This window comes from Arachis ipaensis, chromosome B6 (genome assembly GCF_059453495.1).
Source record: "Arachis ipaensis isolate K30076 ecotype BB chromosome B6, ASM5945349v1, whole genome shotgun sequence".
Lineage (NCBI taxonomy): Eukaryota > Viridiplantae > Streptophyta > Magnoliopsida > Fabales > Fabaceae > Arachis > Arachis ipaensis.
In genome coordinates this window covers 133,896,631-133,910,369 of record NC_142441.1, presented here as the reverse complement: position 1 = coordinate 133,910,369, position 13,739 = coordinate 133,896,631, and the positions used below count along the sequence as shown (strand labels likewise).

The 13,739-nt window shown below is 37.8% G+C and overlaps 2 protein-coding genes and 1 pseudogene across 2 annotated transcripts; all 3 read left to right on the top strand.

Annotated features, from left to right (window-relative positions):
- Nucleotides 1-375: 375 nt before the first annotated feature.
- On the top strand, nt 376-2,852 carry LOC107648394 (GRAS family protein RAM1-like). The gene is made up of 2 exons (XM_016352275.3): nt 376-1,403; nt 1,631-2,852. Exons 1-2 carry the CDS (start codon nt 516-518, stop codon nt 2,747-2,749), a joined length of 2,007 nt encoding a protein of 668 aa, XP_016207761.1. The 5' UTR covers nt 376-515; the 3' UTR covers nt 2,750-2,852.
- Nucleotides 2,853-5,024, top strand: LOC148562810 (inositol-tetrakisphosphate 1-kinase 2 pseudogene; annotated as a pseudogene).
- Nucleotides 5,025-6,150: 1,126 nt separating this feature from the next.
- On the top strand, nt 6,151-13,283 carry LOC148562809 (uncharacterized). The gene is made up of 5 exons (XM_088491003.1): nt 6,151-6,174; nt 6,219-6,348; nt 6,428-6,905; nt 6,988-7,972; nt 12,879-13,283. Exons 1-5 carry the CDS (start codon nt 6,151-6,153, stop codon nt 13,281-13,283), a joined length of 2,022 nt encoding a protein of 673 aa, XP_088347129.1.
- The last annotated feature ends 456 nt before the right edge of the window (nt 13,284-13,739 follow it).

Below are 13,739 nucleotides of genomic sequence, written 5' to 3'. Positions count from 1 at the left end.
GTGAGTAACCTTGTAAAAAGGTGGGCCGGCCCATAGAAAGTAGACCCTCCCAAATGTTTGTCCTTTATTGCCACCTCAACTATTCCAAAGCCTTTTGGCTATAACAGTTAAAACAGGTTAGCAAAATGACAAGAATGAAGCCTCAAAAGAACCAGCTAGCATTATTGTGCCAAGACATGAAATGGAGCTTTATTCAAAAACAAACCTCCAATCACAAAAGGATTTGGAATTAGGTTTTGTCTCTTGTGTTCCCACTCCACTGCCTTTCATGCAAAATCTGTAATACTAAGTAGCTGACAAAACTCACCTCAACAATAAGAAGGGAGAAAATAGAGTCTTTGCTCTTTCCATATACCAACCAAACTCCATAGCCCATAGGAATAGCACACTACAGAGATCATCATATCTTAAAACATTCTCCTGTTGAGAACTTTACATTGAAAAAAACCCTAAACCCTAAATCAAAACCACGAAATAACCAAGAAAAAGAGCAAAGGGCAAAGTAGAAGCAAAAAATGATCAATTCACTATGTGGAAGCTCAGTGTCTCTCAAAAGTGAGAATTCAAGCACAAAGCTACAGCCCACTTCTTCAAATGACTCAGTTTTACAATCAAATAAGAAAAACAATGCTACACAATCCTCTGTTGATTTATTAGAACAGAATAATAACAGTACCCTAACACCACCAAGCTTAAACCTTCCAGGACTCAAATTTGACCTTGATGGAGATGTTGAAGTCCAATCACCAGATAGTTCAATGTGGGAATCCTTTTTCTCTGATCAGTTAGATACTGATTTCATGATGTGTTCCCCAGTGAGGAATGTCCCTTCCCCACAACAAGCCTCAACTTACAATTGCAATTACAATTACGCTCATTCAATGCAAGCACAAAGCTTTTCCGGCTGCTCTCCGCCGCGGTTTTTGGCCCAAATCGGCGCCTATAATAGTAGCGGTGGAGGCGGCGGAGGAAAAGGGAAAGGGCTTAGTCCACTCCACAGGGTGTTCAACTCACCAAACAATCAGTACATGCAGCATGTTGAGAATCTTTCACTGCCTGCAATTGAGGAGTTCTTGGAAGAGTTTCAACAAGGGGAATACTCATCGATAACCGCCGCAAATAACAGCAGCAAAGTTGGTGACGGTTCTGATATTGTTGGAAGTTCTTCTGAATGCTTTGAGTTGGGGAATTTGATTCCTTCGGCGAGTGAAGAGTCGTCGGTGCAAGAGAATGAGATCTACCATCACATGGGTTCCATGGTCAGTGCATCGCTTTCCCAAGCGTTGCAACAAGAACGATATCATGAGAAGCAACAGAAGCAACAAGTACAACAACAACAGCATCCACACTCACATCAACACCATCAAAATTTGATGGTTCCTATTCCACTTGGACTAGAACAGGTAGTAGTATAATAAATTTTTATTCAATTCCTCATCCTTCACCTACAATCTTTAAATTTTCTTAGTTAATTTCACTTAATTCATTGTCAAATTATCTTTATCATACATGTCTACTGGTTTGTATTTAATTCAAGAAAAAAATTAATTATGATCTTTCTAAACATGAAGTTATTATTTTCAATTTTAGTATTGTGGTTGTCCCTTGAATTGTGTGTTATGATGCATAGGAACAAGAGAGTGGGTTGCAACTGGTGCACCTGCTTCTAGCATGTGCAGAGGCAGTGGCCAAAGAGGAATACATGCTGGCAAGGAGGTACCTCCAACACCTCAACAGAGTCGTAACACCCCTTGGCGACTCCATGCAACGCGTCGCTTCATGCTTCACTGAGTCTCTAACCGCAAGGCTAGCCACAACATCCACCTCCAATAATGCCAACCCCACACCTTCCTCCACTTTCCCACACTCAAACTCCATGGAAATCCTCAAGATCTACCAGATCGTCTACCAGGCCTGTCCCTATATCAAATTCGCCCACTTCACTGCCAACCAGGCCATCTTCGAGGCCTTCGAGGGCGAAGAGCGGGTCCACGTCATAGACCTCGACATACTCCAGGGATATCAGTGGCCCGCCTTCATGCAGGCCCTGGCCGCCCGATCTAGTGGTGCTCCATTTCTGCGGATCACCGGGGTCGGGCCTAGCATCGAGTCTGTCAAGGAGACAGGCCGATGCCTCACAGAATTGGCCCACTCGCTACGCATCCCTTTCGAATTCCACCCCGTCGGGGAACAACTGGAGAATCTAAAGCCTCACATGTTCAACCGCCGAGTCGGCGAAGCGCTGGCCGTTAATACCGTTAATCAGCTCCACCGTGTCCCCGGTAACGCCCTCGGCAACTTACTCACCATGATAAGGGACCAAGCACCGAGCATAGTGACTCTAGTCGAGCAAGAAGCTAGCCATAACGGGCCTTATTTTCTTGGGAGGTTCTTGGAGGCATTGCATTATTATTCTGCGATTTTCGATTCCTTGGACGCGACGTTTCCACCGGAATCGGCGCAGAGGGCGAAGGTGGAGCAGTACATCTTCGCGCCGGAGATAAGGAACATCGTGGCGTGCGAGGGGCAAGAAAGGGTGGAGAGGCATGAGAGGCTCGAAAAGTGGAGGAAGATCATGGAAGGGAAAGGGTTCAAAGGGGTTCCACTGAGTCCGAACGCGGTGACTCAGTCGAAGATCTTGCTGGGTCTGTATTCTTGCGATGGATATCGGCTTACTGAGGACAAGGGTTGCTTGCTTCTTGGCTGGCAGGATAGGGCCATAATTGCTGCATCGGCTTGGCGCTGCTAACTTCTAATAAACCAATGCATGTTGCTTTCATATTTCATCTATCTCATCAATACTTTCATATGTACACAACTGCACACACAACATTTTGTCATAGCTGCACGGGATGCCGGAAGAAGGGAAAATAGGTGCCCATATCATATCTATTCATAAATTATATGAGTCAAGATAGTATTTAGATACTTAACATTTTTCCTATAAATAGGTAGATGTTCATCATGATATGGTGGTTTTTGCATGCATGGATGGGTTGAATACTTGAATGTTAAAGAAGAAATGAAAAGTCTTTCTATTCTGTTAGAGGAAAGGAGAATTGTTTAGCTACTGTTTTTTTAATGTTTGACATCTTAAAATTATTATAAAAATTTATTTGAAAGATAATAAACAAATCAGAATAAAATAATTTTATAAATAATAGAGTAATATTAGATAAATATTATAAATAATAAGTCTGTAGTTATTATTAGGGTCGCCGCCAGTCTCATCTTCCACTTCCTCTGCCTCTCCCGCCGTGACGTCAGTTTCGGTAGGGAATTCAACCTCTTTTCCGCTATTACTAACTACCAACTTTTTTCTCTTTTTGTTTCTTGTATATTTTTTTTTAGTGTTTGCTACCGTACGATCATAAATTCATACGTACCGATACGTTTAAAATATAGACAAAACACAATAAGACATGTGGAATTTATTTTTTACGTCAGCATTTAATTTTTTCTTTTTTAAATAAATAGTATATCACTACTTTTACTAAAACACTCTTTTAATTAAATAAAAATAAAAAACATTTATTTATTTAATTTTATAAAAAGACTTAAACATTTTTCCTTTATTTGATTAAACAAAAATATCCTTTTAAATTAATCAAATTTTAGAATTCAATTAATTATAATTTTATAATTTCAAATAATTAAAACAACAAAACAAAAACATATTAAAAAAATAAAAAATTAAAATTATTCTCCTATGTTAAACATATTAAAAAAAACAAAAAATTAAGATTATTCTTAGTCCCAATCGACATCAACAAGCCCTTGATCCAACAACACCCTCATTTTCATTTCCATTGCATCATTCAAAAGCTCCAACCCAAACATTGGAACAACCTTAACTTTCACGAATACCTGTCCATACATGGCGCCACCACCACCATCATCATTGATCCCCCACACCTCGTTCAGAAACTCCAAAACCGCGTTTCAATGCTTGATTCCGCGTCCCACTTGCCACTTTCGCTCCAAAGCGCCACCGTTGGTGTTCCGTACCAAGTGGTAGTTGATGATGAGAAGAAAACTAAGAACTCAGTGGAGGAAATGGTAATGGGTTCGAATTTGAGGTTTCCAGTTATCGCAAAGCCATTATATGCTGATGGAACCATGAAATCTCACGAGCTTTGCTTGGTTTTCGACGCCCAAGGGCTCCGAGAAACGTTGAACAAGAACGCCGGCGGCGGCGCTGCCACCACGGTGGTGCTTCAAGAGTTCGTGAACCATGGTGGCGCTGTGTTCAAGGTTTATGTTGCTGGGGAACATGTAAGGTGCGTTAAGAGAACGTCCTTGCCTAACATACTAAGAACAATTTTGGTTTTTTTATTTTTTTATTATGTTTAACACAGATAAAGAATAATTTTGATTTTTTATTTTTTTAATATGTTTTTGCTTTGTTATTTTAATTATTTGAAATTATAAAATTAAAAATAATTAAATTCTAAAATTTGATTAATTTAAAAAGGTATTTTTGTCTAATCAAATAAAGAAAATATGTTTAAGTCTTTTTATAAAAGTAAATAAATAAATATTTTTTATTTTTATTTAATTAAAAAGGTGTTTTAGTAAAGTGGTAATATACTATTTATTTAAAAAAAAAAATTAAATGCTGACGTGGAAAATAAATTCTACATGTCTTATTGTTATTTGTCTATATTTTAAACGTATCAGTAAGTATGAATTTATCATCGTACCGTAGCAAACACCTTTTTTTTTTTTCACTACTAAATCAGAAAGCAAATGGGATATATGAAATGATCATTTTATACTATCTTGACTCGTGTTCTTATTGATTTTTAATGCTAAAAAGTAAAACTGTGATACTCGTTTTTATTAGTCCACTGTAGCATCGTCATTATATTGTGTTTGATCAGCATATTTTATGTCGAGTTTTGCGAATATATTTTGTTCAAATTAAGAATTAATGTTGTTAATTTCATTGCTTGTTTCAGTTCAATAGAATCATTTTCATGTATCCAAGCAGGAGTACGTATTCCTCATCTGACGTCCCATAAATTTATCCACGTTCTGCTAGAATTTTATTATGCTGCCTCTATGGTTATATCTTTCTTTGTCTTTTTTCGTCAAAGTCTTTTTCATCTTCTTCTACTATCTTCTCTTAATTTCTTTCCTACTTAGTTCTCTAATTTTCGTTTTCTCTCCCAATTCATTCCTCTTTTAATTCTTTCCATTTTCTAATTCACTCAATCCATATATCTTATTTTCGTCTGTAATCATTAAATACCAATTATGATTTTCGCTACACCATGAGCAACAAATCAGAGACTCTCATATAATTAATAGTGATCAGGAGGATGATTTGATCGTTTTAGCTTATGAAGATGTTTCTGAAAGAATTCAAGCCTGTACACGGAAGGAGCTCTCTATGCAATATGGAATAAACCAGAAGGATTTAGAGTAGTCGAAAATCCAGGAATCAGTTTCAATTTTTCTTTGAGAATGACTCTGATGTGACTCAAATTGAGAGGGTTCGCCTTGGTTATTCAAGAGTTTTGTTATTCATGTTCGCAGATGGAAGTAGTCAATAAACATGGAGGATAATCACATCTCTTCTTTTCCTGTATGGGCACAATTGTGGGGATTGCCTGAACAATACAAAACGCTTGAGGTTGTTCGAAAATTGGGTGGGAGACTTGGTCAAATTGAAGATGTTGCTCTATTTGAAGTTAGAGGCAAAGATACATGCATAGTGAAGCCTAAAGTGGAACTGAACAATGATAAAAGAGTGAGGGATACACTGAAATTGCTTGATCCTAATCAGAAAATGCTGGAAATTGGAGTACACTATGAACGTATAGGTGTGTTCTGTACTTATTGTGCAAAATTAGGGCATAAATCTAAGAACTGCCAATTTTTTATTGATGATTCTGCCCAAAACAATATCAAGGAAGATAGAGTTGGTGAATGGCTTAAGGCAGATCAAGTCGGTAGGCGTTTAACTGAAAAGAGAGCTTCCTTCAATCCTAACCAACCTCGAGATGGTTCTATTCCAGCTCAACCGAAGAAAAAATCTCCACCTGCTTGGCTTTTTGATAGTTTCTCAAAAAATGAGTGTGCAAGATGATTAGAAAAAATAAAATAATGAAAATATTGCTGCCAATTCGGATTCTAGAGCAGAAAATGAGGGTGAATAAGAAAACACAGGTACGGCTACTGATATTAATTCTTCTTCTAATGCTTTATTGTAGATATCATATCCCATGAATAATGTCCAACACAATAACAATGTCATATCCAAGCTTAAAAAGGAGAACAAAAAGCCAAACCTGAAACAACTTGCCAGAAAGTCTGTCATAGATTTCAAACGAATGAGTGGAGGTAATGGTACTAAAGATATTTCAAAGAAAATTTGTCTCAATGATATTGTCTCTGATGCTATGACGGTGGAGGGTGCCAGCCTTCAAGTGGCACCCAAAGCAATATGAAACTGCTCTCGTGGAATTGTCGGGGTTTGGGGAGAGCCTGACAATCCACAATCTTAAAGGGATTTGCAAATCCTACTCTCCCGAGGTTGGTTTTATCTGTGAAACAAAAAATCAATCTCGACAAGTTGAAGGAAAACTAAGATCTTGTGGTTTCAAGGAATGGTTTATTGTGGATTCGGATGGATTATCAAGGAATTTGGCAATGGCATGGAGGGATGGTTGCACTGTTCAGATTTTACAGCATGGTAGATTCTTCATTGTGGCATCAGTTCTGATAGCTGGTTCTAATGATCCCTATGGTGTTCTAGTTGTTTATCTCAGTTCAAATGATCAACATAGAATGGCTCAGTTTGCTGAATTAACTTCAGTCACCCAACAGTTCAATGGTAAGGTTGTGTTAATGGGTGAATTTAATGTCATTTCTAATCAATTGGAGAAAGCAGATGGGGGGTGCTAAATCTCCTTCTTCTATTGAAACCTTTAATAGTTTAATTGATGATAATTCCCTGATTAATATTGGTATGGTCGGAAGACCATTCACTTGGTCGAATAGACGAAGGAGTGATGAGTTGATACAGGAAAGACTGGACCGATTCCTGGTAGGAGTTGATTGGCAGCAACTCTATCCCAATGCAACGATTCTTAGACTGTCAGAATTAGGGTCGGATCACTCCCCTCTTCTCTTAGACTCTAATCCGAGAACTGGGAGATCTAGACGCCGATTCAAATTCCAAGAAAGATGGTGTTCCAATGATGAAATAAGGAAGATTGTTAGAGAGGTTTGGCACGAACAGCTTGATGGTTCAGCCATGTATATCCTAGCTCAAAAAATAAAGCGTTGTCAGCATAAGATTGTCAGATGGCAACAAGAACACAGATCTAATTCGAAGGTGGAGATTGATTTACTAAAGTCTGAATTAGAGGAACTTTATTTAGCAGGAATTCATGGAGACGACATCATTTCAGAAATAGAGGACAAACTTGAAAAAGCATTGCAAAATGAGAAATCTTATTGGAAAGATAAGTCTAGAGTCAAATGGCTCAAATTTGGTGATCAGAATACAACTTTCTTCCATCATAAATTTAGAAATCGAAACCGAAGGAATAAAATTTGGCAACTAACTGGCAGTGATGGTGAAGTGGCTACTTCAAATGCTAGTATTGCTTCTGTGGCTGAATATTATTTCAAGGACATCTTTTCCTCTACTTGTCATGAGAATCTTGAACCTCTGTTTACTGATTTTGAACCTAAGGTTACAGCTCACATGAATCGTAGGCTTCAAAGACCAGTGAATATGGAAGCAGTGAAATGTGTAACATTTAGCATTCATCCTCAAAGTGCTCTAGAAGATGATGGTATGATAGCAAAATTTTTTCAAAACTTTTGGAATATACTTAGAGGTGATGTGTTTCGAGCAGTAAAGAGCTTCTTTTCAGGGGGTAGAATTTTGAAGGGTTTTAACCACACTCAGATTTGTCTTATTCCCAAGATTTCTGATGCTAAAGATATGACTCAGGTAAGACCAATAAGCCTATCATCAGTCTTTTACAAGATTATCTCCAAAGTATTTGTACATAGACTTCAGAGTATGATGAATAGATTAATTAGCCCTACGCAGAGTGCTTTTATTAAAGGCAGATTAATCTCTGATAATATCCTAATTGCTCACGAATTTATGCATTATTTGAAGAAAAAAAAGGGGACTCGAAAATGAAATGGCGCTAAAATTAGATATGAGTAAGGCATATGATAGGGTGGAATGGCACTTTCTTTGGTTTATATTGGAGAAGTTTGGTTTTGACTCCCAGTGGATCATGTGGATTCGAGAATTAGTGATAACTGTTTCTTATTTTGTTATTGTGGAAGGACAACCCTATGGTTTCTTCAAACCAAACAGAGGTCATCGACAAGGAGATCCTCTATCTCCCTATCTTTTTCTTTTCTATGCAGAAGGTCTCTCCTTCTTGCTACACAAGGCAGAACAAAACAGATTAATTCAGGGTCTTCAGATACATAGGCGATGTCCCAAGGCCAACCACCTCCTCTTTGTTGATGATTCCATCTTATTCTGTAAGGCTAATCCTGAAGCATGTTCAAATATCCTGCATTTATTGAATTCTTATGAAAGCATCAGTGGCCAGAGGGTAAATCTTAATAAATCTGCTGTATTCTTTAGCCACAACACTCCCTCCACTACTCGTACACTACTGGCTAACTCTATGAATATTAATCATATTTGGGCTCAGGATAAATACCTTGGTTTGCCTTCTACAGTCTTTAAATAAAAAAAGGCTTCTTTTAGTATGATCAAAGAAAAGGTTCGAAAAAGAATCCAAGGGTGGAAGCGCAATCTTCTATCGTCAGGTGGTAGACACGTATTGCTTAAGGCAGTGGGAGAAGTTATTCCTATTTATACATTGTCTTACTTCAAGTTGCCTGATGGTTTAATTTTAGAAATTCACTCTCTACTTTCTCAATTCTGATGGGGACAAAAAGGTTCTGAAAGGCGGATGGCTTGGATTAGCTGGGACACTATGACTCGCCCACAAAGAGAAGGAGGCCTTTGATTTAAAGATCTCAGAATCCAAAATCTGGCATTTTTAGGCAAACAGTTTTGGCGACTCGTAACACAGCCTACTTCCCTATTATCCAAAATCCTAAGAGGTAAATACTTTAGCAATGGTAATGCTATAACGGTAGAAATTGGAGTCTTACCTTCTTGGGGATAGAGGAGCATACTAGCAGGCCGAAAGATTGTTGAAAAAGGGCTTAATTGGGCTGTGGGTACTGGAGAGAATATCCGAACTTTTGAGGATCCTTGGCTGCCTCTTCCGTATCCTTTAATGATTTCTGACATGCCAAATAAACAGACTATTTCTGAGTTGGTTCTGAGAGTTAAAAATCTAATTACTGAAGATGGGTATTGAAATCAGAATCTCATTCTAGAATTATTTCCCCAAGACGTTGCAAACAGGATTTTGTCAGTTAAAATTCAATAGAGTAGCGACAAATTGCAATGGGATTTGAACAAATCCAAGCAATATGATACAGCTTCAGGTTACAGAATTGACTATTTATTTTACCATCCGCCTCTGGAGATTTGCCCTAATTATATGTAGCAGAAAAAGCCGTGGATTGATCTATGGAAGTTGAACTTACCTCACAAAATCAAGCTATTTATCTGGAAAGCTCTCCATGGTCGGCTTCCGGTGCTTGCTCAGATTCATCACTGCATTCCATCTATATCACCAATATGCCCCTGCTGTCATAAAGCAACAGAAACAGTCACTCATTGTTTGATCAATTGCTCTAGAATTAAAGATATATGGTCTCAGAGTTATCTTCGTGACTGTCTTCCCCCTCAGAGTCCTAACGACTTTTGGACATGGTGGACTGCATCAACAGAGATGCTTAACCCATTGAAGAATGCTGACCGTAATCCTCAATTGCTTGCCATCATTTGCTGGAACTGTTGGAAAGCTCGCAACCAGTTGATTTTTGAAGGTTCTACTTCAATGCCGTCTGCCATTCTAGCAAGCTATGTCAAGTTGCTTCGTGAAATCCAAAGAACTCCCAGTTTAGGTCGTCATCTCCATGAGGCAAACTCTTAGTTGCATTCAATTTGATCTATCATTCTTTCTTCTTTAAAATTTTTCTTCGTTTTTCAACCACGCACCGTTGGACGAATACCTTCAATATAGTGTTTTTGAGAAATTCCCACATTTTATTATACTATCCTGCTTTTTGACATATTTATATTTCATTTTTCAATAATTAATAAAATATAACCTACTATCTTTAGAAAAAAAAATCATTTTCATATTATAAATTTTTCTTAAAAGAAAAATAGAATATCAGAGGTTATGTTTACGGTGAGATGGGATCCGGGGCAAGGATACACTCAGTATTTGGGTATGGAAGAAAATTAAAATAAATTGTGAATAATGCGGCTGGAAACTAGGCGAGATTTGTATGTTTAAAGGAAAAAAACTCGCTAAAATTTTATGTAAAATTGATGGTCATTATATAATAATTTAATTAAATTTATTAAATTATCTAATAATTGATATGAAAATATATGTATATAAATTTTCACTATATGAGCCTGTTAATTAATTTAGATTGGTTAGATAATGAACTCATTCATTTAGTTAAGTAAGTATTGTGTGCGTAGTAATTCATTAGTTGATGCAAACTCACATATTAGTCATTGTTTTCAAGGAAAATATTATGAGACACCTAAAAATGTTCCGCCAAAAAAGTGGAGATAAGCTAGTTTTTTTTTTTTTTTTGGGGTAATGTTTAAGAAAGACCTGGTTGTGCAAAATGGAGACCAAGAGCAATGACATAATGTAGACTATACAGACAACACCCATTTCTTTTGGGCTACGCATAAGTTAATATTTTTGGAAGGCACGCATTAGTTTTAGATAAGTTATGCATTCTATTCATAACGGGCTCATATGTTACAAAAGCCCATCCTATTTTCTGAGCGCTGGATAACTTAAGTTATAGCTCCTGTAATGTCCAAAAAAAAAAGTTATAGCTCATGTAAAAAATATAGTGATACCCGGAAAATGATTTTGTAACCTTTTTGTTTTGAAGAATGTTATCTAAATTATTTTTTTGAATAATTTTTTTGCACATTTTTCATTTTTAATATTAAAAGTAATTAATAAAAATTTTGTCTTTTATATATCATACAAGAAAAATAAACAAAAGAGATATGCACAAAAAATAATGCAAACGTTGCTTTTGTAACACCCTCACTATCAGAAATCACGTTTCCGGCTATGCTATTCTGATAGCAAGAAGTATTACGACTACTTTACATACTAAATATTAAAATAGGAGCCTGTGACTCGACAGTCGACACTATATCGCTGATTCCTTTGAAAACCGGAAATAAATACTTTATCTTAAGAAAAATACAAGCAGGCATATATTCATATACAAGATTTCTTCCATAATATCTCATAATATAATAAATATATAAAACATACAACTCCTATCCCTCTTACAAACTTGTAATAACAAAGACGAGGAAAAAAAATAATCTAATTAACACAACAACATATAAACCAAACGCAATATAACTCTTCTTAACGCTTCTTCATCCGGTTTCTGAAAAGGTAAAGCTGTAGGGGGTGAGAACCTAACCACACGGTCTCACCACAGAGTTTTAAAGTTGTCATAACAAGATATTCAATAAGAAAACTATTTTCAAGCTCAGTGATTATCAATGCCTTATGAATCTTTTAAAAATCCGAAACCTTTCCTTTCTTATAAGAAAATCTCAATCATTAACCAACCACGCAATCAAACAACACAATCATTAATTCAGTATCAAAGTTCATTCTCAAATGTAGTACACCAGGACAAACACAGGCAAGACAGACAAGGAAAGCACAAGTAGGTAGCAGTTACAACAAATAGTTCAAGTAGCAGTTAAGGACAGTTTAGCAATTAGGCAAACCAAAACAAGTTCAAACCCAAACAAAGCATACAAATGCATATGATGCATGCCTGTCCTATGGCTGATGAGGCTCATCTGTCGGTTATCCAGCCAACCCGACAAGTCTAAATTGTCTTTAGACTGTCCCCCGACGTGCATCCCCAAGAGTCTATGCATAGCTTTTTCTCAAATAATCAATATTGCTCAACGGGGGTAACATTCTTGGGAATTTATATAGTGCCCGGTCACACTTACGTCGTAGAGTCAATAGAGTATCGAGTTTTCAACCTGGTACACGTGGTGGCAAGCCACGGCACTTAATCCAGGGAACCTCGTATCTCAGATATTTCAAACCGGTTTTTATCCACAACCATACACCACTCATGCAATCAAGCACCCAATAATTCAGTCCAACAAACCATCACATCCATAAGACAAATATAATCACAGAAGTAAATCTTTTTGAATCAATATCTATTTATCACAACTCTGTAATGTAAAATAGATTTTAAGAAAAATCCTACCTCGACACGCGAAACCATAATCCAAACGCGTCAACTGAACTCGTTTCTCTCAGCCCAAAATCAACGGCAACTGAAGCCTCTACTCCGCTTGCTTTCCCAAAAGCAAAAACAGCCTCAATCGCTACATGTAAGCTCGGCTATTGATCCTTAACACATCAATATCGCAAAGACTTTAATACACATAACAGGACACTAACGCGGAGGTTTTTCGAAACGTAAATATTTACTATAAAAGAACACAGAGCAGCAACGATTTCAGCACCGGTTGGGCGGCTCCAATGGTGGCGCAGGACAGAAAAACTTGCAGTGACCATGTGATCATATATCCTGACACAGATAATCTCAGCAACCACCCTCACGGTAAAAACTAACTTAATAGACAAAGAAGCTGAAGCAAGCTTAGCGCTTACCACACAGATACAGACTTCAATGTGGGGTTCCAGGCGGCAGCGGTGTTGTCCGGCGACAGAGGCACGGCCAGAAGCTTCTGCAACGCCGGATCTGACATGGATGGCGCCAGCGACATGAGTGGCGACTGTGCGCAGCGGCTGGACGGGCGCGGTCCTCCCTTCCTCGCGGATCTCTCTCCTCTGCTTCACCCATGGACGACGGCAATGCTGACTCCCTTCAGTGATGACGACGGTGCTGACAACTATAGCAACGGCGACAGGCTTCACAGCGGGGACGACGACGGCGACAGGAACCCGCAAAAACGACGACGAACGCGAGGTCAGTGGCTCTCACCCGCAACGGCGGTGACGGCGTCTGGAGGTGGCGGCGCGACGGTAGCTGGGTGTCCTAGTGGCAGTGAGCTTTCCCCCTCCTCGGCGCTCTTTTCCTCCCTCTAGATCTCCCTCTTCTCTCTTCCCTTTCACCCTATTCTTTCTTCTCTGTCTCTGTTTATCCCTCTCTCCCTCAACGTTTTCTTTCTTTTCTTTCCTTTTTTTTTGTTGCTATATGCTGGGTCTGTTTGGAAGGAAGGGAAAGCTGAAAGGGGTAAGACGGCTGAAGGAAAAGGGAAAATTAGGGTTAGAGTGATATTTTGGGGATTTAGAGTTTTGGTAAAAATTAGGTATAGGGATAGTTTGGTAATTTTAATAAAATTGGAGCATAAAGTATTAATATTTGAAAAACTAATTCAATCTCTAAAATTACTTCTATTTATGGTATAAAAATACTAATTGATTCTCAATAAATTACTCCAATTGAAAATACACGGTAATATGATTAATTTTCTTTATCTTTAACTTTTAGTATTAAATGATATAAATTAAATTATCTAAAACCAAATCATATAAAATTCT

Excerpts from the sequence above, each read along its gene's own strand:
- LOC107648394 (XM_016352275.3), top strand. The coding sequence starts at position 516 with ATGATCAATTCACTATGTGGAAGCTCAGTGTCTCTCAAAAGTGAGAAT. Across the intron at positions 1,404-1,630 it reads TTCCACTTGGACTAGAACAG|GAACAAGAGAGTGGGTTGCA; the intron begins GTAGTAGTATAA and ends TATGATGCATAG.
- LOC148562809 (XM_088491003.1), top strand. The coding sequence starts at position 6,151 with ATGAGGGTGAATAAGAAAACACAG. Across the intron at positions 6,175-6,218 it reads GGGTGAATAAGAAAACACAG|ATATCATATCCCATGAATAA; the intron begins GTACGGCTACTG and ends GCTTTATTGTAG. Across the intron at positions 6,906-6,987 it reads TTGGAGAAAGCAGATGGGGG|ACCATTCACTTGGTCGAATA; the intron begins GTGCTAAATCTC and ends TATGGTCGGAAG.